Source organism: Corvus moneduloides, chromosome 5, assembly GCF_009650955.1.
Source record: "Corvus moneduloides isolate bCorMon1 chromosome 5, bCorMon1.pri, whole genome shotgun sequence".
NCBI classification, from domain to species: domain Eukaryota; kingdom Metazoa; phylum Chordata; class Aves; order Passeriformes; family Corvidae; genus Corvus; species Corvus moneduloides.
Window position 1 is genome coordinate 30,568,071 of NC_045480.1, and position 26,407 is coordinate 30,594,477.

General features: G+C 38.3%; 2 protein-coding genes across 22 annotated transcripts in view; one reads left to right on the forward strand and one right to left on the reverse strand.

The window, feature by feature from the left end:
• Window positions 1-1,610: 1,610 nt before the first annotated feature.
• LOC116444729 (translation initiation factor IF-2-like) lies at window positions 1,611-5,798 on the reverse strand. The gene is made up of 4 exons (XM_032110401.1): window positions 5,662-5,798; window positions 3,827-4,126; window positions 2,220-3,791; window positions 1,611-1,858 (listed from the first exon to the last, which is right to left on the reverse strand). Exons 1-3 carry the CDS (start codon window positions 5,796-5,798, stop codon window positions 2,660-2,662), a joined length of 1,569 nt encoding a protein of 522 aa, XP_031966292.1. The 3' UTR covers window positions 1,611-1,858; window positions 2,220-2,659.
• PCM1 (pericentriolar material 1) overlaps window positions 3,407-26,407 on the forward strand; it is a 43,364-nt gene continuing 20,363 nt past the window's right edge. For 10 of the 21 annotated variants that reach the window (XM_032108662.1, XM_032108665.1, XM_032108671.1 and 7 more), the window contains exons 1-19: window positions 3,407-3,493; window positions 7,418-7,536; window positions 8,128-8,373; window positions 9,499-9,771; window positions 10,299-10,469; window positions 10,643-10,759; window positions 11,989-12,177; window positions 14,093-14,270; window positions 16,567-16,676; window positions 17,109-17,325; window positions 18,555-18,753; window positions 19,048-19,227; window positions 19,966-20,123; window positions 20,332-20,546; window positions 22,146-22,297; window positions 22,376-22,505; window positions 23,210-23,344; window positions 24,186-24,376; window positions 25,553-25,750. In XM_032108662.1, the coding sequence (XP_031964553.1) occupies window positions 7,441-7,536; window positions 8,128-8,373; window positions 9,499-9,771; window positions 10,299-10,469; window positions 10,643-10,759; window positions 11,989-12,177; window positions 14,093-14,270; window positions 16,567-16,676; window positions 17,109-17,325; window positions 18,555-18,753; window positions 19,048-19,227; window positions 19,966-20,123; window positions 20,332-20,546; window positions 22,146-22,297; window positions 22,376-22,505; window positions 23,210-23,344; window positions 24,186-24,376; window positions 25,553-25,750 (3,155 nt within the window). In that variant the 5' untranslated portion in view covers window positions 3,407-3,493; window positions 7,418-7,440. Of the gene's footprint in view, window positions 3,494-3,710; window positions 4,057-7,417; window positions 7,537-8,127; window positions 8,374-9,498; window positions 9,772-10,298; window positions 10,470-10,642; window positions 10,760-11,988; window positions 12,178-14,092; window positions 14,271-16,566; window positions 16,677-17,108; window positions 17,326-18,554; window positions 18,754-19,047; window positions 19,228-19,965; window positions 20,124-20,331; window positions 20,547-22,145; window positions 22,298-22,375; window positions 22,506-23,209; window positions 23,345-24,185; window positions 24,377-25,552; window positions 25,751-26,407 lie in introns of those variants that run through there. The other 11 variants (XM_032108673.1, XM_032108684.1, XM_032108677.1 and 8 more) reach the window with 4 other exon arrangements.

A 26,407-nucleotide genomic window follows, 5' to 3' on the forward strand; every position in this document is an offset into this window, starting at 1 on the left:
TTTTTCCTGGGATCTGAGTAATACCCATCTTCCAATTATTCTTCTTTCCTTTATTACTTCTGATGACTGTTTTGCTTGAGTGGATCATCAAGAATGGTTTCCTTTTTGTCCTTTCTTCACTAGTATTAAATCAGTGAATCTTGACCAGCCTAAAGCTTGGCTTTGTGGTCTTAAATGCCTGTGCCTCTCCCCCTACAACTGCTTAACTTGTTATCAGATCTCATAGGGATAAGTGGACACTTCAGGTTGACACTCTTTGTTAATGCCTTAAAAGATATTTCCAATCTAATATTACACAAAGAAAGAAAAAATACCTTTAGTATAGTAGCTTGGTAGTCACTGTGTAACCGTATTATGGTAGACATATCATTTTTGGCCAGTTTAAATTTTGCAGCAAAAACCTCTTTGTCATAAAATCAGGGAAAACATGGACAACTACTGCTTGAACTGAATTCTCAATTAATTACTATCTTTGTTCCAGGGCCTTTAAAAATCTCTCTCGCCAGATACTTCTCCCATCTCCTCTGTTTCAATAAAAAATTAATCTTTCACTTCTTGTCTCCAGTCCTTACCTGCCTGTATTTTGTTTGCTTTCTTTCACTTTGAAATGATAAAGTAAAATTAACAAGATACAGCCAACAGTCGTGCAGGGAAAATATCATCATTTCTCTGACATGGCTTTCAATCCTAATTAAATTGGGCTATCTCAAAGATAATCCATTCCGTTTCTGTGAGGATGCACTCATTAGCATGTCTGCTGAGAGAGGTGCTTATAACAGAGATCTTTGTAGGGGGGGTTTAGTTGCTGTCTCTCTAGAGGCTCATTAGCGTTGATATAGGACTTCCCCCCACCCCAAATATTTCTTTTATTTAATTAACAAGACATTTTTTAAGCCATATGAGTTTTGCCTCATAATCATTCCCAAATCCTGAGATGTTGTATTTTACAACAGTAGTGGAGAACCACCTACTGGAAATAATGCTTCTTGCAGTGCAATCCACGATTCCTTCATGTCTGTTGTATCTTTTCGAATTTCCATCCCAAATGAAAAATGGCTCTGAGGAGCCATTTCTAAAACAAACAGTAAAAAGGAAAAAACACACAAACAAGTTTGCAGCCAATTCCAGAATAGGGGCAGAAAATAAGAAGAGAAAAATCATCTTCCAAATGTCAAGCAGGAATCAGAGTAATGATGCTGTAAGCTCATACTGTGCTAAGGAAAACACACAGTTATGACATATAAGGGACTACACTAAAATACTTCATTGTTACTGAAACATACTACAATCAATTTGATATTTTTTTCCTTGACAAAGTATTACATTTCTTATGTAAGTTTTAGGGTTTTTGGGTTTTTTTCCTGCAGGAAACAAGAGGAATAAGGGAGCTGTATTTTAAGAATAAGGCACAGCAAAAAAAATAATTAGTCATTATACTAGGGCAGTATTTTCTCTTAAGTTCTGCCTCCACCTGCCAGGCCGTGGGAGATTTGTCACCATGATAATAGAAAGCATCTTGTCAACAGCAACACTGCCAATGTTGTGATGAATATCCAGACATGATACTTGAGTTCAGAAAAATAGGACATTAGTTAAAAGTATAATAAAAATGCTGATAAACTAACTTCTTTATTAGCTGCAGAATTGCAATACAGATTGATAATACATATTCATCACACAGAGAGCTTCCATCAAACTGTTGTAGATTGTTTTCAAAGTGATTTCATTTGTGGATATACAGTCAAGCAGCTCATGGTAGAAATGGGAGAAAAGTTCTGCTCTAATAGGCAGTCTTACACTCACCTCTTTCACTCACTCAGTATTGTCCAGAACTATTTCCTTGATATGAGGGAATCTGCTGGAGATAACAAAAATACTTTCATTGAAACATCTTTATTTTGAAGCTTTTCCAGTTACTTAGTTCCTTTTCTAGATTACAGAGAGATTAATGGATCATTGAAAAGGAGACGTGTCCTTTTTTTTTTTTTTTTTAAGCAAAATTCATTAGTACAAGTCCTAATATGGGAGATATGGTGGCTAACTACATTTCCATGTTGTACCAGTAGAATGTTTCTCTAGCAGGATCAGTTATAAGGCACATGTAAATGCTTAATGCTTTTGCTTTAGAAACGCAGTGTAATGGAAACACTGAAAATGCTGGGGTTTTCCATTTTGACAAGGGACAATACCCCCCCAAGTGAAAGTCAAATAAACAATACCAGCTTCGCTGAAATAGAAATTCTGAGTGTGTTATCCAAGTCCAGTCTCCTGAAGGACTAACAGCTTCCTCGTGAGGGGAAGAGGAAGGGAAGGCGCTCATCTCTTCTCTGTGGTGACCAGTGACAAGACCCGAGGGAATGTCCTGAAGTTGCATCAGGGGAGGTTTAGGTTGGATATTAGGAAAAGTTTTTTTTACCCAGCAGGAGACTGGGCACTGGAACAGGCTCCCCAGGGAAGTGGTCACAGCACCAAGCCTGACAGAGCTCAGGAAGTATTTGGACAACACTCTTGGGCACAGAGTGTAACTCTTGGGATGTCCTGTGCATGGCCAGAGTTGGATCTTGAAGGGTTGCATCCAACTCAGCATATTCTATGATTCTAACAACTTCTGTTAAATACCAAGCACAGCGCACAGGCTTCCACGCACAACTATTGTTTTTTAAACGCCAAACCCTCTAGTTATATTTTTTCGCCCAAAGGAAAGTACAAAGAACCTAGATGCATAAACTCCATGCCACAAATCAAGGAGCAAAACACGCCAAAGGCCGACAGGAACAGAGTAGTCGATACTGCTCCAAACGAGGGCAAGATCTGATCCTTGTCCACGCTTAGGGTTTCGACGTGATTTTACTCGTCTTCCAACCAGGCAAAAGCATTTACAGAGTTCATCGCTGTTTTCGTATTTTATTTTATAAGAAAAATACGCTCCGCGATTCCCCACCGTCCGCAGAACAGCAGCGGATACGCCCCAGTCCCTCACGGGGCGCGGCGGTGCAGGGCGGGGCCCTGTTGGGAAAACTACTACTCCCAGGAGGCACTGCCGCCGGCCCCTGGGGCGCCACCCGTCCCTCGCGCAATGCACGCTGGGAGTTGGAGTTTCTTCGCACCCGGCTCTTTCCCCGAGCGCCCCGGCGGTTGCGCAGGGGATCCTCAGGCGCCCAGCGGCCTGGGTCGGGCGGGGCGCGCGCAGTGCGGAGGGGCCTGGGCGGGCGGGGGTTACCAGGTAACGGTGAGTGTCTGTCTGTCTGTATCCCTCCGCCAAGGACCGCCCCCCGTGCCCCCGGCGGAGTGGCGGCCAAGATGGCGGCGGTGGCTGAGGCAGGAGCGCTCTGAGCGGCTCCGCCGGCCCTATTCCGCCGCGTCGGGCGAAGCGAGGCCGCGCCGCTCCTCCGCTGTCCGAAGGCGAAACGCTCGTCCGGGGAGCCCGGGCCCCGCAAGTGGCGGCCGGCGGTGGAGGAGGAGCCAGGCCGGGTGACCTCCCCTCTGGCGCGGGGTGAGCTGCCTTCTCCTGCCCCTCGCGCGGTGCGCTGCCCCTTCCACGTCCCTTTCCCGTGGTGGCGGCGGCGAGGCCGCGCTGGTGCAGTGGGGCAGGGCGGCCAGGAGCGGGCAGTGGGCTCGGAGGCAGGTCCGGGACGGCGGGGAAACCGTGCGGCGGCGGCGGGCTGTGCGGGCCGCGCCCCTCGCACAGGGCAGGGCGCGTTATCCGCTCTCCAAGGAGACGCCGCCGCGTTCGCGGCAGCGGAGGCGCCTTGACCAGAGCCCGCCTACCCACGCACCCCGCGGCGCCCGGGCTTTGGCGCCGGGAAGGAGCGGGATTTCCTCCTGCCGCCTCCGGGCCGGGACCGCCTCGCCCGCCTCAGGCAGCGAGTGGTTCGGCCGGCAGAGGCGCCGGGTCATCGCTCGCTCGCCGGCCCCGTTGGCGGCAACGAGATCCGCCGGGCCTGAATTCGGTGCCCGCCGTGGCATCGGAGCAGGTCGGGACGGCAGAGCCTGCGGGTGCTGGGAAGGCCCCGGCGCTGGAAGCTGGAAGTGCCGGGCGTACCGCCGGTAGCCTGGGTGTGTGAGTATGCGGCTCGTGTGAGCGCTGTCCGGTGCGGCAGGAGAGGATTCGCTCTGTTGACTGCTCCTGTATGATGGTATTGGATGGTTTGCTTTGAATGAGTTAATGCCCAGTGAGGAACGCACGTCTTAAAAAGAAATGTTTGGGCCCATTTTCTGCCTTTATGGCGCTTTGATGGCTTTTTGCAAGTTTCTGTTTTCGTTTAATATATTTTTTTTTTCAAAACTTTTCTCTTTGCAGTATTAGGTGCTCTAGAGAGCTCTTGTATTCATGTGAATGCTGTAGGAAGAAATTCTCCGGAGCATCTTTATTTTAGAGAAAAAAGTCTTTTGAAGTACATAGCTTGGTTTTGCTTGCATGCTAAGTAGTATTTCTTCTGTGCGATCTGCATATTGCTGTTATATGTACAGAATATGTTTTGACTATAATCTTACATGCTTCAATTATAATGCTACATGTTATCTGAAGTTACTATTTCTGTAAAAAATATACTTGTAAGTCTTCTCTTTTTTTCCCAAATTCCTGGTGAATGTTGTAAGGCAATAGGTACATGCTCACATAGCTTTTATACAGATCCTATAACTTGCAAGAACCAGAAACTGGCAATGGATTGCTGTAGATAGATAGACAGATAGATAATAGGAAGATAGCAAAGCTTTTAGAAGAGGCTTTTTTTGTACAAAGAGCTGGTAAAATGAAAACAAAGAAAAAATGCATGTTGATGAAATGTGTATGTGGAGGTGGAAAGCACAGCTTCATGTGAAAGAGAAGAAAAAACCTGGCTGAACCTCTTTGTTTTTCAACTGAGTTAAAGAGGTAAAATACCAGCAGAGCTCTCTGATCTTAAACTTGTTTGAATATAGTTCATTTGGAGGTATCAAAGACTATAATATGAATGTTTAGAAACTTTCCCTTTGGGAAGGGCGCAGTTCTGCTAAAACACTTTAAAATCCACTTGCTGGAAATAATGACGATACTGTTATTTTTGAGCTGTATTTATCAGGGCATGTTGGTGTATGCCCAGTCTCCTTGTTTGAGAATATTGTTATTCAGAGTATTCCTTCTGGGGCAGGGAATTTACTTCAGAGGTAGTGAGGGTCTCCTATAGCAAAGATAGTTGAGAACAGTTTTTGTGAAAGTTTTAAGAAGAAGAAATGTGAGTAGTTACTTGTATTATGTAAAAAGCAATACTGCCACTTCTTTTTACAGTGGGAAGCAGGGAAAAACTACTTTTGCTACAGTTTTAGTAGAATTATATAACATGATGATGAGGAAAGGGCTTACAGAATTGAACTGTAAACCCAGATGGCCTCTAATCTTCCTCATTATGCTCAGTGACATAGGTCAGGATACAGTGTCTGTTGAAATGTTGGATCTTGCACATCTACAAAGCTGAACAGTTTATCGGTAACTGAAGAAAGTTCTTTAAAATCATGGCTGTTTTTAAACTGATAACGATGCATTTGCTTTAAACACTTGTAAATTTTAGCATGAGCTTTCTTGTCGACTTTTTATAGGATGCTTGTGTTTCTACATGAAAATAAACAAAATGTGAAAGGGCACATTGTGTTCTAATTTTCCAGCTGACTCAGACAGATTACCTGAAAGTTGCACAGAAGGTCCTTGAACCAATATATCGTTTTCGTATAGTCATAAGGTTAGGCCTATCAAGAAGTTTATCCAGTTCTAAACGTCTGGGGTTTTTTTTTTTCAAATTTTGGTATTCTTTGTTGGCCATCTAGTTCATAGGTGGTACCTTCTGGTTGCATGGCCTAGTGGGCACTTCTGCTGGGATGAAGAAGGGAGTATGAATTCTTGTGCAGGGATAGTAGGGCGAAGTTCCCAAAGTAGCAGGCACGTACACCTGTTACGCTTACACCTGTGTTATGGTTATGGCTGTGAGATGCAGAAGCGGAATGACTCCTGACTGTGTTACTGTGACCTAGACTGGCACACTGCCGAGTGGAGATGTGGTTATGGTGTGAGGAGCATACCTGGTAAATCCCATTTCCTTTATGATTTAGTAATGGGCTGTGTTAGTATAGGAATACTGCTTTGTGCAAGTGCGCCTACTGAGAGGGCTGTACTGTGTGATTTTGATTGAACCCTCTACCTAAGCAAGATAAGCGTACTAAGACAGCTTTTAAACTTAGTTCAAGATTAATCTGTTTTTCTTTCTGGAACTGATATTAAAAAAACCCAACAAACTTCTTAGATACTTCCTAATCTTGAGTTTCAGGTGATTTATTCACCTGCACTCTGTGAAAATTAATAGTAGATAATTGCAGTAAAATGTTGAGAAACTGGTTCGTATCGATTTTTATGTTTTTATTTTTTCAGTTAAGGTTAGAATTATGTCCTAACATAGTGGTGGAAATGAGCTGGAAAAAGTAAATCTCTGCAAGACCGCTTTTCTTCTTAATCTGTAGCAGTTCTTCATAGGTAAAGTTTGTAGCTTTGTGCAGTGGAATTGTGCCAGCAGCACTTAGCAGATACAGTTATGTATTCTTCACCTTTTGGAACAGGCTCATCTAATTTTACTGTCATAAAGGAATACTTTTTCCGATCTTTCAATTTTAACATTTCTTTTTATTTCTAATGTCAAAACAGGAACTGAAAATGAAAACTTTGAACATTTAAGTTGTTTTATATTGCACAGAGTGACACTGATAGAGAGCAGCAAAGCGCTACAAAACCCACATTATTTTGTTTTGGTAGAAACTGTAATGTTAGTGACAGGTCATTCACTGCTTAAATAGCTTAATGTGGGGCAATGAAGGTAAATCAAGGTAAAATCCTTTTACTGACATCTGTTTTCCTTGTATTTTTTCAAGTGTGTCATTCAGTGCTCTGTTGTCAGCATCTCAGTCTTAAAATGAATGTGAAAGTTTGACATACTGGGTCTCCAGAGTCACTAATTATATTGAATAGATGTCACCCTGTGCCTGAAAGTGTAGGCTTTATGAATTACAAAGCAGTCTTTCCAAGCACTGTATAGTTTGTTTTAAAGTGAGGGCAATTGAGATCCTCAAAAAAAAAAAGTTACTTTCTTAGATCAGAGGTTAAAAAGCCCTACTTTTTACTACTACTACTACTTTATTTTAATGAATGTTTAGAAACTTTCCCTTTGGGAAGGGCACAACAACTACTACTTCTTTATTTTTTTAATGCCAGTTTCTTTGTTCTTCTCATCGATACATTTCTAGTAACACAGTTTAGTAAATGGGGAGTTCAGTTTCCTAAACAGCTTCATGTTTGCATTTTATAATGAATATGTAGTTGTCTTCTCAGATCGTGAATCTTTAACTATGTAAACTGATTTTAATGCAGCACATTTCTTTCAACTATTTCTTTTAGATTGTTTTTATTGATTGCTTGTCATGGCAACAGGAGGTGGTCCCTTTGAAGAAGGCATGAATGATCAGGACTTGCCCAGTTGGAGCAATGAGAGCCTTGATGACCGGCTGAACAACACGGTAAAATTATTCTTTTCTTTCTGTTGCCATTTGATGCTGTACATTAGAATTACCAGATAGATTGTGTTAGTGGCAGGTAACAATGCAAACCTGTAAGCCTTGTCAGTACAGCTTTACAGGTAAATACCTGGAAAAATGGAGGTAGATGGAAGTAGGCAATGAGTAAAATTCAGAGATTGTGAGGTAGAGGTATTTATGGCAAACGTTTTGGGTAAATAAAGTAGCTAGACACAAAATCATTGTAGGTGTCATGAAAGTGAAAGCCATAATTTAAAATTTCTGAACTCCTAAAAGTGAAAGGGTCCGCAACAAAGAAGAAAAAATACAACTGCAGCTTCATTTGAAATTAATTTAATGCATTTAGGATGAAATGGATTTAAAATTTCCCAACAAGCTATTCTTAATTATGCAGTGGAGGAAATTTTATTTTGTAAAGTGACATTTGCTCTAGAAAATTCAGTTCATATTTCAATATGGCTTACTATTTTTACTTCTAAAAGAGAAGTAAACTCTCTCACAGGGTGAAAACATTTGCTTTTTGTCTGTGTGGATAACAAATATAATTTTTTATTCTCTCTCCTTCCCCTTAAGGACTGGGGAAGTCAACAGAAGAAAGCAAACAGATCTTCAGAAAAAAACAAGAAAAAGCTTAGTGGGGAAGGTGAAACGAGACTTACTAATGAAATATCTCCAGAATCTTCACCTGGAATGGAACGACAGAAGACCAGAACTTCTCATAGTTTTCCTCATGCTCGATACATGACTCAGATGTCCGTTCCAGAGCAGGCTGAACTAGAAAGGCTTAAACAAAGAATAAACTTCAGTGATCTGGATCAGGTTTGTGTGAATACTAGCTCCCACTAGAAATGTGACTACAAAATGTATTGAGTTATCTCTTAACAATGTGACAGATGAGTAAAGAATCCTTTCATAGATGATTAAGGTAAAAAAGAAAAGCTTATAGGCGCCATGACAACCAAATCAAAATTCTGGTTTTGGACTTCAGAAAATAAGGGAAAGTTCAGGACCATGGCTTTCCCTTGTTCAAGAGTGTGCTAGCTGTCTTCACTTCCTTGCTCTCAGCCATTAACAAATCTCTATGTCCTTGGAGCAGTATTTCTTACTCATGGTGCTTGTCTGCCACTTGAAAATACCTGTTACATTATTTTGAAAGTCTGTTCTTGAACTGCCAGTTTGTGATCCTGAACATTGTTATCCTTGTGGATTAGGCAGAGGAGTATCATTAAAAACTGCTCCTCAGTAGAGTGTAGAGAATTTTATGGGACAAATTCTTGAGCCATAACTACTTTTTTGAAAATACAGTGCATTCATCCTTCCCTTGTCCAAAACCAATGAAAAGTATGAGGGATTAATTCTTTCATAGCAAGGTATGAGTTTGTGTTAACAGTTTCAGAACAGAGGCTAGTTCATCTTGCCCAAAGGTTGTTGCTAACTTCTTTGGTTGTGAAGATTCTTTCCATCATAATTCACTGTGTTGAGTTACAATTTAAAGGCTGGGCATAACTTCCTCCTTAAATGTATTTTAGGGCAGCACTTCACTATTCACAAGGTTCTAAAGAAAAGCTGAAGTTCTGAGGTATTATATTCTGCACAGGAATATGTTGCTCTTTTATTATTGTTCTTTTCTCAAATGTACCTGGAGAAGTAGAATGCCTTTTGCTACAGTAAAGGTGAAGGTCACAGCAAGAATGAGGAACTAAGTTCTGAGAAACTACAGAACATTTTTGCTTCTCATTGTTCTGGGAGGATGGATTTGCTTTTTGAAAACTATATGGCAAATATCATTGGCACTGTCTTTAGCTAACTTTTGGCCAGTTGGTGACTAATTAGGTAACTTTAAAATCAGTCTAATAATACTGTAGAAATAGTAATACAAGCGGTGTTGAGAACATAATTGGATTAAAAAGCAAAGCAATTGTTCTTTCTTTTGTTTGTATATAGAGAAGCATTGGAAGTGATTCTCAAGGCAGGGCAACGGCTGCTAACAACAAACGTCAACTTAATGAAAACAAAAAACCATTCAACTTCCTGTCACTGCAGATTAACACTAACAAAAGCAAAGATCCTGCCTCAGGTTCCCAGAAAAAGGAAAGTGGGGTATCAGCACAATGTAAAGAACTGTTTGGAGCTGCTCTAAGCAAGGATTTCTTGCAAAATTGCCAAGTGCCTGCTCAAGAAGATGGAAGGGGAGAACAAGCAATGGATAGTAGCCAGGTACTTACACAGCTTATAAAGTCTACAAAATATCGACTCTTAATTTTTAGTGCTTCTTTCTAAATTTCTTTAAACTATAAATCTTTATTGGAAATATTTAACTTCCTACTCTTCTTAAACTTGAAGAAAATGTGAAACCAGACTTAATTATCTACTGTTCTTTAGAAATCCAGTTGTTGGTCATAGAAGTAATTTTCATTTTAGAGGTTGTTTCTCTTTTATATGGTTCCAGAAAATGCTCTCACAGTTCACTGTTTTCCTATGTTGATGAGCTGAGTTGTGTTTCAGCCTGTGTTGACCGGAAGCCCTGTGCTTCAGCCTTGCAACTTCCTGCATGCATAAATCTATCCTTATAAAAGCTGTTGACTTCTAACCACTTGTGGAAGAGTGCTCGTAGGAGTGAAAGTACAAATATGTCCCTCTTTCATTACTTTCTTACTCCTTTGCTGTTGCTATCACTGTGTCTTGTGCGTTGAATATGTTGCAGCTGCAGCTGAATGCATTCAGTAACTTCAGTGTCTTTGCAGATTGTGAGCAGACTAGTTCAAATTCGCGACTATATTGCTAAGGCCAGCTCCATGCGGGATGATCTTGTAGAGAAAAATGAAAGATCGGCCAATGTTGAGCGTTTATCACACCTTATAGATGACCTTAAAGAGCAGGAGAAATCCTATCTGAAATTTTTGCAAAAGATGCTTGTAAGTTTGAGAACATAATGTATTTATTTCTACACTGTAAGCTTTTTTTAGGAGTTGACCGTTTGTTTTGATGGTGCTACTGAGGGTGTTGGTTTTGGTATGTAGTACCTTCCGTAATTCATTTTTACTGCCCCCTTATATAGCTTTTGATTTGTGCCAATGAAATATTTCAGGCTAGAGAAAATGAGGAGGATGATGTTCGGACTATAGATTCAGCTGTGGGATCTGGTTCTGTAGGTGAGAGCACATCGCTAAACATTGATGTGCAGTCTGAGGCTTCAGATACCACGGTAAGCTGCTTTTAGTAATTAAGGTGCTAGAAATGAAGGCTTTATTTTGTTTTTTTCATGGGTCTTATGATAGTGTCATAATCTGCAGTTCAATTGAAAAATAGTAAATCCCCACACACTCCATTCAGGCGGTGTCCATGCATGTGTGGATTTATTTTTTTAATACAAGAAAAAAAGTAATGATTCTGTCACAACAAAAATCTAAAGTATCTTTTAAATCTTTATTCTTTCTTCAAAGTACAATTAAGGATTAAAGGTGTACTTTGGCAGAGAATTCACTGACTTGATACAGGAAGAAATACCTTCCTATACAATTTTTCCTCTCTAGGTTTGTTTCTGTTAGTGGGGAAAATTTTCAGGTGTTGGGTGAGGGGAGGATTAGAAATGTATCATTAGTGGGCCATTATCCAAGCATCTTTCTAGTGATATGGTAGAAGTATTGACCTAATACAGAAGTTTCTCTGATTTTTTGGAAGGACAGGCACTTTTTTAGAAAATGTGTTCTGAATTTAGTGCTGAGATAAACAGTCAGTCTTCCTTTCTATTTATAAAAGTGCTTTTTTTTAATATGGTAAGCATTTCTTGTAGTAGATACAAAAGCATTTTAATAACTTAAGTTTTGTGTCTTCCATTCTATTACACTGAGGAAAAGTACCAGAGAGCGGGTGCTCTTTCTGGCCAGTTAGCACACTGAATGTCCTCTGGATAAGGAGAATTTACCTGCTTGAAAATAAAACAGTTAAAACATTAAGAAGCTGTTGTAATTATTTTCAGCTTTATAAGAACTCTTTCTATCTCTGTAAAGAAATAAAATTAGAGATGTGGAAGATGCACTTTTAACTTAAAAAAAAAAAAATTTGGAAAATGCAGACAAAGGTATGTTTTTAAACAAGTATCCATGCAAACTTGCATTTGTCTTAATATTTGCAAAATTTGCACTTTAGTTTTTTGTTTGACACTTAATTTTGCATCTAAGCTCTTTTTATATGCAGCTTGAATATTTTACATGCAGAGTGCGTACTTCTGGTCGTATAACGTTGATTGCTATATGGAGCTTTATTGTAACGCAAATTCTAAGACAACTAAAAATGTCTTCATTCTTTAGTAGATGTTATTAGATACTAGTTTTCATTATTTGAGAAGATAAAGTGGGTAGGTTTGTGACTTAAGAATGCATGCTAAGTTAGAGCACATTTTCAAAATCTAACATACTGAACTATTCAATATAGGAGGTATCTTTTAGTTTGAGCTGTCGGCCCCGCATTGAGGACAAGCTAGGGAATTCAGCTTCACAGGAACAGGTTACAGACATTGATGTTACACCAAGCCCTAAAGGGAAAAGTGAGAGAGCTGCTCTGAATGACAGGGAAATCTGGCCTTGTGGGATTAATAGCCAGGATCATGGATTGCTTTCAAAGGTACACTTCGAAATATTACTTTAGCCTCAAATAGGGTTTATACAGGCTAGTCTTCCCTGTCCCCCCATCTCCCTTATTAATTGCTTCAAACATATTTGTTACTTACAGTGAATGTTCCCACTGGATTGCTAATCTGTAGCCAGCTGTCTTTTCACTAAATTAATATTTTTTGCCTAGAATATTTTTTCTTTGCATAGAGACATTTCACAACTTTTTCTTCTGAATTGTTAGCATTGAAGTAACTCTGTACAGCAGATGTTGTGATTTTATGTAGATGATCCTTCTAGTTTTGTTGTTCCCTTCTTGGGAAAACATATTGTAAATGTGACTTTCAGACACTTGGCATGGTTACACTAATAGTCTGCCAATGCACATTTAAACGAATACCAAATACAGAAAATAAATTAGAAATTAGTAACCTTAAGTTGTTCCACGAATGTTTTTGTGTAGCTGTTTATATAAATATTTGGTTGGAAAGGGGAAGACTTTCAAGGAGCACAGTGTCTAAAATGTCTTCTTTTTACCCATTATGAGCTTTTCTGTAGCATTGTCCATCCTGTGATTTAATTTTTAAGAAGTCTTAAATTCAATCATTTTTTTCCCTAAAATAAAAGGCTTAAATGTTTTGTCAAACTTACTAATCTAAATGTAGAACTAAGTTTGAAAAATTATTAATGCAGTTTTCATGAACTCAAGCAAATCTGGTACTTTAGATAAAGCCTTGATTATTTAATAGGTGAGTGAGACTGAGACTCATACCCTTTTCCCTTCCTTCCCCTTGTTCCTTCCTGTGCCGATTTCAGTGTGTGATCTATTTTGACTCTACTCTGCTGTTCATGTGGAAGGTGAAAGTTTAACAGGAATGATCAGTGTCAGTTGCAGTGCATCTTTTAGTAACATTTTGAGGACTTCAGAATTCTGGATGTTTTCAACTTTCTCTGCTGGAAAGTTGAGCATTCCTTGGTACCCAGAACTAGTTAGTTAATAAGATGCCTGCTTCTATTCTGGCATTTGATGGAGAGCATTTGGACTGAATTTTCTACTTTAGGAACTTAGTACTCTGTGGATGGAAGATTATGCTTTCAAGTTAGTAGTGTTCTTTGTAAGTGCTTGTTATTTTCCATTATTTCATCTGCAAGGTGCAATAATCCAACTTCAGACAGGATCAGGATCTTAACTGTGGATGTCTCATTAAAATACTTAATTTGAGTAAAAGTTTTGATGCAAATATCCAGCTCCTAATTAGCATAGGATGAGGAAAATAACTGAGTTTTGATATATTTACTGCTCAGCATGCTTTCATTCTTTCAGACTATTGTTTGAAAACAATGTAGAGAGGATTCTGCTCATGTTTTTGTTGTGAAATTGATTTACCTAATGCTGGTGTATTCTAGTATTGATGCTATAAATACAGCACAGAGAACTAAATACTTTATAGGTTAGGAAAGAGTTACTGCCTAAAATTGCCTAAAACATTCTGCTAAAAATTTAGAGATTTTAGGCCAGTAAATCAATTGAGATCTTGTGTTTTATATAGCTCCATGATACAATGCCTTATCTTGCTTACCTTTACTAGTCTTAAAGGTTAATGCCCTCTGTTATGATTTAAAAGACAGAGGGAGGCTTGGGTTGGTCTTTGGGTCACATTAGGGCAGCTGACTGGCTTTGTAAAGGAAGCTTAAACCCTCAGGAGCTATTAGCACATCTTGGTGGTAGAGGCTGCTTTCTATTGGATGTCTAAATTTTTTTTTTAAATAAAGGACTAACAGAAAGGTGAAGCTGTTTCATTTTTACTTTTTTCCATTAACCAGGCTGTTCATTTATAGGCAAGTTGTGCTTGGTTCGACACTTCTTTTACTAATACTCAACAGATAAATAGTTGTGGTTATGGTAATGTTGCTCCATCTCTTTGCAGGCCAGAGATCCTCAACAGGAAGCTAAAGAGGAGTTGGAGAACTTGAAAAAGCAGCATGATTTATTGAAAAGGATGCTACAACAGCAGGAGCAATTAAAGGCTCTTCAAGGAAGACAGGCAGCTCTTCTTGCTTTGCAGCATAAAGCAGAGCAAGCCATTGCTGTCCTGGATGATTCTGGTATGTGGAATGATGGTGTGTCTTTTATCATGTTAGCATGCTGACTGAATGATTAAAGCTGAAATTGTGAAATACACAAAAAAGGCTTTTTTTACTGCAAAGCCTCTATTTCTGAAAAGAGTTGACAGTGTACCATTATAAATGATGTGTCATTTAAAAACCCAGAGCTAATTACTGTGGTTTACCTGTAAAATTCTAAAAGCATGGGTTTTTCTCCTAAGAATTGGTCTACCGTGGTAGATTAAAAGCTTGCCTCTCATCTCTGTTGTTGTGTACTAGGCCTTTGGAGAAAAGAATTGGAGTGGGGATACAATGTGTTCTCCCCCTTTCTGCATCCTTCTGGATATGGGCAGTTGGTAGTTTGAGTTTTTGTTTGCTTTTTCATGATTTTTTTTTTTATTTCTGTGACTGGTTGCTGGAGAGTTTATTCAATAGAAGAAAGGAGGGAGTTTCTAAAACAGTTAGTTAAGAAACCAGAACTCTGAAATTCTATGGCATGTAAATTGGGGGCATGATTCTGATAAGAGAGCACCATCATTATGTTACAACCTTCAGTTTAAAAGCTTCTACTAATTCATTTTCATATATTCCAAATTTTTCAAAGTTACCTTTGGGACAGAGATGGCTTCTTGATATCTGACAAAACAGAGTTGTTTTCTCAAGAGCTCAGTCTTCAAAGGGAGGCAGTTGTCCTTGTTTTGTCAGCTGTTGACATGAGAATTTTCTTTTGTTTGTTGGAAATTCATCCTTTCCCCCCGTCCTTTTTGGTTTTTTTTCGGATGGGCTGCAATTAATTATGTGTGCAGTTGTAGGGAATGACGTTTTTGCACTGACCAAGTTTAGATTGAGTCTGTGTTACTGTTCCATGACTCTTCCCCATAAGAGTTGCCATTACACTTGATGAAAGAGTATATGGGGATAGTAGTTCTGTATTACAGTTAGTTTTTGTACTTAAAGTATCTAAAGTATCTTAGTTTGTAAAATAAGGCACTGGTTTCTACATTTTTACAAAAACGTCTTTTTTTTAAGGTTCCTTGTTCTGATGAGCTCTTGTTCCTGTTCTGCTGATCTTGATTTGATAGACTATAGGAAATAAGGTGTAACTGCTTAAGAAAACTTTAGATTCTAGGTGTAGGAAGAGAAGCAGAGAAGTTGGTAGGTGGAGAGATTTTAGAAAGCTATCATAGAAGCAAGAGCCTTTGAGAGGTATTTCCTTGTTTCTTAAGTGGTTTTCAGCAGTTGCTTTGTTTCAGTAGTAGTTTTGTTCTATCTGCAGTGGGAGACCTGTGATGGAATGTGCTGTCTGCTTTTCTCAAAAACACAAAGCTGCATCTTGAGAAGTGGGTAGATGAATTAGTGGGTAGAAAATAGGATTGCTTATGATAAATGAAAACTTTTTAAAATTATTCTTTGGAGTAGGGTTTTTTCTTTGGCTTTTTTCACATTTCTACTTAACGTCCCTCTTAATAACAATTTCTTCCTGCTGTTTGTGTTGACTGACTTAAAGATGTGGTATATGCCAGAACTGTAGGGTAGAAAATGTTAAGATTCAAATTCAACTTAGGGGAAAATAAGCGTTTTCAAAATTTGAAAACAGTGAAACTTTACTATGCATGTAATGAAGTCATGATCTCTGGGGAAAATAAATAATACATGTGCTTGATTTTTCTTATGAACTGTTGGTTTGTATTTGGGGGAAAAAGGAAGAATTAATTGGGTCTTTCAACTGCCACTTGCATATTTAGTGCCGTTTGAATATGAACTTTCAGGCAGAGGAAAAAAGCTTTCTTTTAAATTTATTTCTCTCATAAAGCTTTTTGAAGGACAGACCTCCAAGACTCTGTTTGCAGATGTAAAGATTGTAACTTACACCAGTATGAAAGCTTGGTGTCCTGTTAATTTATTATTTTGAGAAAGTGAAATTACCTGCACTGTTCTTAGTTTAGCTATACTAAATAATTGCAGTTTTATTTCTAAAAAGTTTTCTGTCAGCCTTTGACAAATTGGTTGCTTTCATTTTGCTCTGACCTTTTTAGCAAAACACAGAACAAACTTAAAGTCCTTTTGTACGGTCCTTTACAAAGCAGCTCTGAGTTGTCTTGTTAGTATTTTTGTAGCAGAAATCATCTCTCAAGAGTAAAGCTGGTGGAAAGGACACAAAATTAAAAATATGTGCTGTGTTTTAGAGGGTCAGTATATTGATGTTCTTGTTAAACCACACATTTTTATTAAAATGGCCTTTTATTTCATTGCTGTGGAAAAGTATTTATATTTTCCCCTTTTTCCGTATGCCCAGTTGTAACAGAAACTACAGGTAGTGTTTCAGGAGTAAGTCTTACATCAGAACTGAATGAAGAATTGAATGACTTAATTCAACGCTTTCACAACCAACTTCATGATTCTCAGGTCAGTCCTGAGATTGCACTGTATAAATTTTGCCGTTATCAGTTTTTATTCTATTTAACAATGCACTTAAATGTTTGTCTTGCTCATCTGTGTGTATTTGCTAGTGAAGTTATCAGAGTTCCCCCCAAACTTGAAAACTCAGCAGACTTAAAAATTCTTCAGGGTTACTAGCTGACTGATCTTTGCTTTGTGTCTCATGGGTTTCCATGAAAGTCCGGGGAAGTAGTTTCTTTATTGCAATTTAATTATTAACTCAGTATATAGTTGGGATATAGTTAGAGTGTTTTCAGTATATTTCCCTTTATAATATTCTTTGTTGTGGTGTTGATTCTGGTGTTGAGTATAAAAGACCCATAAGAGAGCTTTTTGTTTCTTACAATTTATTTACCTTTTTTTGTAATACTCTGAATAAAATGGAATTACTCTTTTTAGACACAGTCTGTGCCTGACAATAGAAGGCAAGCAGAAAGTCTTTCACTTACCAGAGAGATTTCACAAAGCAGAAACTCTTCAATGTCTGAACACCAGTCAGATGAGAAGGCACAGCTTTTTAACAAGATGCGAATGTTGCAGGGTAAAAAGCAGAAAATGGACAAACTATTAGGAGAACTTCATACACTTCGTGACCAACATCTAAATAACTCTTCCTGTAAGTCCATATAGGCAGAATTGTTTTTTTTTCAAGAACACAATGTTTTCAATGTTTGTATTTGTAATGTGGTCTTTCAGCTTGCAATGGTTGTTGAAATGCTGGTGATAAAAGCTGTGCTAGGACAATATTAATGTAAATGGTTTTTAATGCTGTATAAGCTTGTGTCTCAACAAAGAACTCTACAAGTAATGATGATGAGTGTCTATTAGCACTTTGGTTTATAACATCAAAGTTGACTGATGTGAGGATGTGATGGGTTTTTTTTCTTTAAGTCTTTTTTGTGACACATCTGGCTTGTGAAAAGCACCATATGAACATGAACTTTGTGTGTTTTTATCGCAGTACAACTGCATTTGTGTACTCAGCACTTCATGTGTTAGTAGCTTTATGGCAATATGGCTTTGCTCCCTCTCTGTCAAAAAAACCCCCATGAAAATGTGTTCTTGTGGCAGAGACTTCAAGCATAGACCATTCTAGAGGGCCTTACCCTCTGGCCTAGGGCTTTGGCCTGTTCTTTTAATGGCTTTGTGCTCTCCTGATGGAAGCAGACCTACTTGCTGCTCTTGATCTCTGTTTCTAGCAGTGCATTTGTACTGATGAATTTTGTCCTGTAGCTGGAAACTTCTGAGGGGTGATCACGGCATATTCTGGTTATCATTGAGAAATGAGGCCTTGAAGCATGCACTCGGAGAAGGACATGCTGATTTAATAGTCATGTTACTATACCCCGATTTTTCTGTGTGTATTTAATGCATATAATATGAACATACTTGGATATGATTTCAAGTAGCTGGAAGAAGCAAATATCTAATTTGTTTTACAGCATATGGAGAAAAGAGCTCAGCAGAGGTGAAAAATCTGCTAGGGTTTTTCTTTGATCAAAATTCTGAAATGTTCAAATTTTTATAAAAAAGCAATGTAGCCTTAGGTAAACCCTTAAAAGATTTATGGGCAGATTCACAGCATGAAAGCTTCTACTTCTGACATTTGATAAAGCTAAAAGAGACTAACTGAAATCTTGTTTACAAAAGCTACCTTACTACTCACTGCCTATTGGCATTGCATCCAACAAAACTTAAGAAAAAAGCTTTTGTTAGTCTAAGGAAAGAAATTCTTAACTGCTGTTTTGTATGTTGGTAGTATTTTCTGTCATTATTTTAATATAATTCAATTAAGCAGATTCCTTATTACAAATTGTTCACATAAGCTGTATTTCTTTTCTGTAGTTTTTCCTGCTTCAAGTTCTCCTCAAAGGAGTATTGATCAAAGAAGTACAACTTCAGCTGCTTCTGGTCCTATAGGCATAGTAACTGTTGTCAACGGTGAATCAAATAGTCTGGCATCTGCTCCCTATCCTCCTGATTCCCTGGTTTCTCAAAATGAGAGTGAAGAGGATGAAAATCTAAATCCAACAGAAAAGCTTCAGTAAAAGTTCTTTAATTTTTTTCACAGTTTGCTTTAGTAATTTGGAGTGCTGCTTTTTTAATGAGTTCTGTGTTAAGTAACTATTTCCATTTTTTAATCTACCTATTTTAGTGTTACAGACTACTTAGTAAACAGTCTAATACAGTTAACTGAATTCAGAGCTTCAAGTACAAAGTTCTTTTAGCTAGGCAACTGGCAGTAAACTAAGAACTTTAAGGTACATATATTCTTTTTAACTCTGCATAGATTGGATTAATATGCAGAAAAGATTAAACCCTCCTTTTTCCTCCTCAGGAAGCTAAATGAAGTTCGTAAGAGGCTGAATGAGTTACGCGAGTTAGTTCACTACTATGAGCAAACATCTGATATGATGACAGATGCTGTGAATGAAAACACTAAGGAGGAGGAGGAAGAAACAGAAGAATCAGAAAGTGATTCTGAACATGAGGATCCACAGCCTGTTACAAATATTAGGTTGTTGTATTTTTTTGTCATTCATAGTCTTTGTAGCTGAGTTGTTGCTTCAAGAAATCTGCAATAAATTATTTCAGTCAACCAGATGTAGCTTAAATCTGTGCTCATTACATTAACAAAATTACAGGTTTTTTAATTTGGAGTAACTGTTACGCGGATGTTTAATAATCATTTAGTCCCTGGTGTCTTATTTATTTAGATTAGCTTGAACATTTAGAAAATCACTATAAGACTTCAAAAATCTGTAATTCCTTTGGGTTTAAGCACTGAATTATATGTATGGAATTTCCACGGAAGATGACAGTCCTAGACTGGAGAATTGGAGTAAAAAACACCTTCAATTTACAGAGGCATTTACAGCTATAGTCTGGCAACTCTGTGCATTAAGGATCTTCACTCTGCAGAAATGAACAGTCACTTACCTATGGATCATAGAAAGTTTTTGTAATATAGACATATACCTGTAGAGCCTAATGTGCTGTTGCAGATCTAGCAGGGGATAATTTAAAGCTGTTTTGATTGTTTTAAAAAAAGGAAGCTGTTGGAGAGATGAATATTGAAAAACTCCAATGTATGGGCTGATTTTTTACGGGGTTGGAGTTTGTTTGGGGGTTTTGTTGTTTTTTGGGGGGGATCAGGACACCCATTCATAAAAAAGCTAGGTAGAAAAAGGCTAAAGTAAAATTGTATCCATACCAGTTTTTAAAAAGTTAGCATGAGTAATTTATTTTACCCTAGAAACCCTCAAGGAATCAGTAGCTGGAGTGAAATAAATAGCAACTCAAATGTACAGTGTGGAGCTAATAACAGAGATGGAAGACATCTTAATACAGACTGTGAAATAAACAACCGATCTGCTGCTAATATAAGGACTCTAAAAATGTCTTCTGCTTTAGGTATGTTCTAAAATCTTCTAATAATTTTACATAGTGCAGATAACTGATAGCTGTGCAGAATTTGGGAGAACGTCGTTTGATGAGCAAAATATTAAAGAGCCTGATCATTAAGCTAATATTTTTCTACTGTCCAGTAATTACAGTGGATTTAAGAAGTTCAGTAGCGTGTCTTTGATACTGTTTTGTTTCCTCCTTTCCCTGTTTCCAGACTGTCATAATAGGGAGAATGACAAACACCTTGATCTACCCCAAGGTGAAGATGATGAAGTGGAAGAAGATAGAGTTAGTGAAGATTCCATATCTAGTCACAGAAGCAGCCTGGGTGATGTTGCTGGAGATGCCGAGTTTGAGCAGAAGATCAATAGGCTTATAGCTGCAAAACAGAAGCTTAGACAGTTACAAAACCTTGCTGCTATGGTGCAGGTATTTTATAAATATAAACTTGTGCACAAAAATCTAGCATTCATTATTTTGTGTAATGTGTAACTCCTAATAGGAAAAAACAGTGCTTAATGCAACATTTAAAATGCTTGTGTTTGGGCTAGGGAAAAAGAGATACTGTTTGATTTTTCTGAACTGAAGGGTGCTGCTTCTGAAGTTCAGGGATTTTCTTGGAGAATGCTAGCCTAAGAGAACAGGGTCCTTAGTATTTAACTTTAGCACTGGATTACAAAATATGAACCAAGAAGTAGATCAGTATTATTTTTTTAAATATTAGACTTTTTAAGATTATAGTGGATATTCAACATGTTGAGGTTTTTGAGCCCTAGGTTTTGCGACATTGTTCAATCAATGAAGAATGTTTTTCATTAAAATATTTTGATGTTGCAACTTGTTTGACTTGCAGTGTTTTGGTTTGGGGGCAGTGGTTTTTATTTATTTCAAGTGTTTTGAGGGGCAGCTATAAATTGGAAGTGTTTTTAATTTAGAATATCTCATGCTAATTTAGTGGTGTTGAAAGTACAATTTCGTGGATCTAATGTCCCTTCAGAATGCTCACATTTGAGCACCATCTAATGTAATGTCTGCATACTGAATACACCCAGGTGTATCAGAAATTAAAAGGCTTTATGTGAGAACTTTAAAATCAAGCTCAGTTGGAACCTGTGTTTTACAACAGCAACAGTATAAACACAATATTGTTATTTCAAGATAATACTCCTATCAAAAATTTCTCAGCATCTAGATCAGTGTTGTTATCATCACTATAGAGGTGCTAACTGTGTAGTGGTATAAATCAGAATTAGAGATTATTCAGCAGCTTCCTTAGTAAATAACCTAGTTAATGGCATATCTTCAATCTTCCTATTTCCAAGGCTTGTTAGGTGTATGTACTCAGCAAAGATACAGTATTGAGGATTGTGAGCTGTGTCATTCTTGGTCACCAGTGTTCTCTCTCTCTTGTCCAGCAAAGTCTTTATGAAGAATGATCCCATTGGGGACCAAAAGCAGCAGTGGCTACAGCTTTCATATTTTCCATTTGAGAACTGAAAATACAGAAATAATGAAAAAAATAAAAACAGAGTAGAGAATCAGTAGGACTGTCTCCAAAATATTTTAGATTTAACTTTCAAGATTAGTTTTGTTATTATTTTAAGTTGTTAATGATAGTATTTAACATCACTGACTGCAGTAAATAAGCAGTCTTTTTTGCCTCGGTCTCCTTCTCTTCCTCCTTCCACCTCCTCTGTTGTTTCTTCATATGCTTGTATGTTTCTGTTCACTGAGTCACAGGCATGTGGTTTATGCTTCCCGAATGAGACAAATTATTTGCATTTATAGTGGAAGTTTCAGTAGTTGAGCTAAATAACTTTAAATTCTCTCATTAACTCAATTTATCCTAAAGTCATGATGCCATGGTGATGACGACTTCTCAGTTCTTGATCTGTGCTAAAGATAAAGTTATTCAGACTGATTAGTTTTGAAAAAATCAAAGCAGACAAACTTGACAAACTAGATTTGTTACTTTTTTTTTTGTATCAACTTGAAAATAGTCTAACTGCCTTTCTGACATCCTTTTAGGATGATGATCCAGAACCTCAAGGAACAATTGCAAATGCATCTAATATTGGTGACTTGTTGGGTGAGATGGAAGAGACAAAGCAACAACCAAACAATGTGCGAGCTAGTTCTAACAAGTTAAAAAAGGATGTGCGACTAAACGAAAAAGCAAGGTAAGCCTTTGTCAAAGGATGGTAGAATCATGCTTTAGGCAACTTCTTGCCGAGTAACATGTGGATTTATTTACACAGAGAGAAGTTCTATGAAGCTAAACTTCAGCAGCAGCAATGGGAGCTTAAGCAGTTACAAGAAGAAAGAAGAAAACTGATTGAAATCCAGGAAAAAATTCAAGTGTTACAGAAAGCTTGTCCTGACCTTCAAGTAGGTAGAATGTATTTCTTTCCTATCTTAAGGTGTTGACCAACAAAACATAAAATATCTTGCTCACCATTTTTTCCCTATGAAAATTGGAAAAAACTTAAAATTCGTAATACTTGTATACTGTAAGCAGGTGGACTTTTAGATGTAGAGTTCTGCTTATGTCATTCACCTCTCAATGGTTCTTTCTCAGTGGTTGCTGTATCATGCTCTTAGTGTCACTGTAGTTTGTCTTCAAAAGCCTTGATAAAATCTTCAAAGATACAGAACCTTCTGTCTTATTTTTAGCCTGAAATTTGTCTGTCCCATACTGGTCAGTCACCGCTTCTTTACTTCTCTTAGTAGTCATTTCCTGGTATTTTGGAACAATGCTGTGTCTTGTAAGCATGATCAACACTTTGTTGCATTTTAACTTAACTCTGCAGGGCTTTACTGATTCTCATGCACTTTGAAGATTAACTTCTTTTTGTGAAGTGAGCAGTAAATTATCAATACTGTGCATCTAGAACATTATATAATAGTACATAAATTAAGTTTTGTTGATTCCTAGGTAAGTTTGAAATAAATATTTAGCTTTGATTCAAAAATCCTTTTCCCAGGATACTGATTTTCTAGCCTCATAAAGCCTCAACTGTGTTGGGTTATAACTGCAGGTAAGTTTTAGAAAGCTAATATACTCTATTTTGCCATTTTGCTTCCTCTTTCAGTTGTCAGCTGGCCTGGGTAACTGCCCAGCAAATAGACAGACTTCACAAGCAACATCATCTCCAGCCGTGAATGAGTGTAACACAGCTGGCAAGCCTTTAATTGAGTGTGATGAATCCGTACCAGTAGGCAATGAGGTATTTCATACTTGATATACAGTGACTTAAAAAGGGTTTAAAAAGGAGAAGTTTCAGGTGGCTTGGACACATTTTTAAGTAGTTGGCCTGGGGAGTGGAGTAGTAGTTATTTTACAAAGCATGTATAACTTACTTGTTTCATTTCTGGAAAGAAGGAAATGTGGATACTAAAAGGCTAGTAGAGAGCTTCTCGCAGATTCTCGCAAGCTTCTCACAGTTTTCCTGTGAGAAGCTTTCATTCTCACGCAGTCTCTCATGAGAAAGCAGTTAGAGAAAAGTAAACTTGGCAGCTGCATAATTGTTACGAGAACTGCATATTGTTTGGGGTACATGGAAAAATAATATTTACAGATGGGCATTATACCGCTCAACCTATCACCTTGAGAGGTGATGGGTGAATAGGCCAAGCATGTAACTTCTTTATTTCGAACCACACTATAAAAGATGAGCTTTCCATTAAATGTGGTCTTAGCTCTGCTTTGGTCATATCATCTGATCTGGACTTATGTCATGATTTTCACCGTCTCTCTGGGGATAACAGCGACAAAGGAAATACTGGCTTGAACTGGCAAGACATTTTCCCCCAAATATAGCACTTGTTGCCAAATATTAATGTGAAAGTTGAATTAATTTTGAATTTTTACCATGAACATTTGATAGTGTATACTGTAGGCAGGTCATCTGTAGAGAAACTAATGAAAGTATTTGTTGAAATCTGATTTATCTTTGCATGTTCCTTTACCTTTTTCCCCGAAATTATCTTTAATAATGATCCGGATATTACTCTTTTTGGAAATTATGCTAGCATTATATTCTAGTTCTTCTGTTTCACTGCAAACAGTTATGGTCTGAAATGAGAAGACATGAGATTTTAAGAGAAGAATTGCGACAGAGAAGAAAGCAACTTGAAGCTTTAATGGCTGAGGATCAGAGAAGGAGAGAGCTCGCAGAAACAATATCTACTGTTGCTGCGTCTGTTAAAAGTGAAGGGTCAGAAGCTCAGTGTACTCCACAGCAGAGCAGGACTGAAAAGTAAGAGCACAAGTTATTCTGTATTAATCAATGGGTGCTTCTGTTGTTTAATGGGATGTCAGTGGTGGGGCAGTTTCCTGTGTTCATCTGAGCACTAAATGTGATGATTTAACAGAGCAGGAAATTAATTTCTTGACTTGTGAAGGGACTGTTATTTAGCAACTTGCTAGCTTTATGGGTTTTCCCAGCATATTTAGTCTCTCCTGTTCTACCAATGGGGGAAAAATCACCTAAGGAGAAGAAAATACATGGAAAACGCCAAATGATCAGAGTAATTTTTTTTCATCTTTACCCCGTTTATAACATAGTAAAGTAATACATTTCCAAAACAGAAAGTAATTTCATTTCTCTCTCCCAGTATCAGAAGTAGAATACAAGTTTGCATTTGTGAGAATCACAGAATCAACTGGGTTGGAAAAGACCTTGAAGATCAAGTGCAGCCTATGACCTGACACCACCTTACCAACTGGACCATGGCACTGAGTGCCACATCCAGTCTTTTCTTAAACACCTCCAGGGATGGTGACTCCACCACCTCTCTGGGCAGCCCATTCCAATGCCCAATCATGCTGTGAAGAACTTCTCTGTAGTGTCCAGCCTAAACCTCCCATGGCTCATCTTAAGACTGTCCTCACATCCTGTCACTGGTTGCCTGGGAGAAGAGGCCAACTCCCACCTGGCTACACCCTTCTTTCAGGCAGTTGTAGAGAGCAATAAGGTCTCCCCCTAAACCTCCTTTTCTCCAGGCTAAACAACCCCAGCTCCCTCAGCCACTCCTCACAGAACTTGTGTTCCAGACCTTCACCAGCCTTGTTGCCCATATCTGGACATGCTCCAGCATCTCAACATCCTTCCTAAATTGAGGGGCCCCAGAACTGTTCAGAGTGCTCAAGGTGTGGTCTAACATGTGCCAAGTACGGGGGAAGAATGACTTCCCTGGTCTTGCTGGCCACGCTATTCCTGATACAGGCCAGGATGCTAATTGGCCTTCTTGGCCATGTGGGCACACTGCAGGGTCATACTCAGAATGGTTTAGTTCTTTTTGTTGCAAATTGATTAATTGCTGATAGATTTGAAATTGTCAACAGATTGTTTTAATAATTCATCATAAACTTGAAAAAAACCCACTCTTTTTCCAAACACCCCTCTTCTCCCTGCCCCTGCGATGTTCACTAGGACAATGGCTACCTGGGGAGGTTCTACCCAGTGTGCTTTAGAGGAAGAAAATGGCGATGAAGACGGTTATCTCTCTGATGGAGTTGGTCAGGCCGAAGAAGAGGAAGAAGACGCATCAAGTTTGAATGACAGTTTCTCTGTTTATCCCAATAACAACGTACCAGAAAATACCTATTTTGTTAAAGAAAACAAAGATAGGTTAGTAGCGTTACTTGTTGATCTAATGCTTGTCTGAGTGTATTTGGAAGAGGGGGGTAGAAGCATTGCATTAACTACAAGGCATCCTCACAGCAAAGGAGAATTTCTGCTTCTTAGGGAGGTATGTGTAGTGGCAATTTCTTGTCTGAGTCTTCATAGCTGCAATGCATATGACTGATTTGGTGATTTCTTCTGTTTTCAGTCTTATTAGAAGTCTGCCTTTGAACTCTCCCGTTGTTTGGCAAGCGGCTCGTGATGCTCTCATTTATTTCTAATGAGCTTGAAAGATAACCAGTCTGAAATTTTTACAGTGATATAGATCAGTCTCTTCAAAAATAGTAGTTCAGAGAATTAAACTAACTCTGAAATTTTTCCGTCTAAATTGCTGGCTTCTGTAGTTGTGAAAACTATTTCTTAATTATTGTGAATAATTTTAACTCTTGTTTACCTGATTGACTTCCTTAATAACCTTTGTGTGACGAAATGAAAATGCCGTGTTAAAAATAATGTATATATCTGCAGTTATTTCTTCTGGTTTTGATACCAAAATAATTTTAGTAGACAGTGGGCTTATCAGGGGCTCCCTGTTAATGTATTACGTTGGTGGCTTCTATTTTCATTGAGTACATATTATATAGCAGTAATGGAAAATACTAG

Bases quoted from the DNA above. Each gene is read 5' to 3' on its own strand.
- LOC116444729 (XM_032110401.1), bottom strand. From the start codon at position 5,798: ATGGCCAACAAAGAATACCAAAATTTGAAAAAAAAAAACCCCAGACGT. The intron at 4,127-5,661 runs GTAATCTGTCTG...ACCATCATACAG, and splicing joins ACCTTCTGTGCAACTTTCAG to GAGCAGTCAACAGAGCGAAT. The intron at 3,792-3,826 runs GCAGGAGGAAAT...CCGGCGCCAAAG, and splicing joins GCGGTCCCGGCCCGGAGGCG to CCCGGGCGCCGCGGGGTGCG.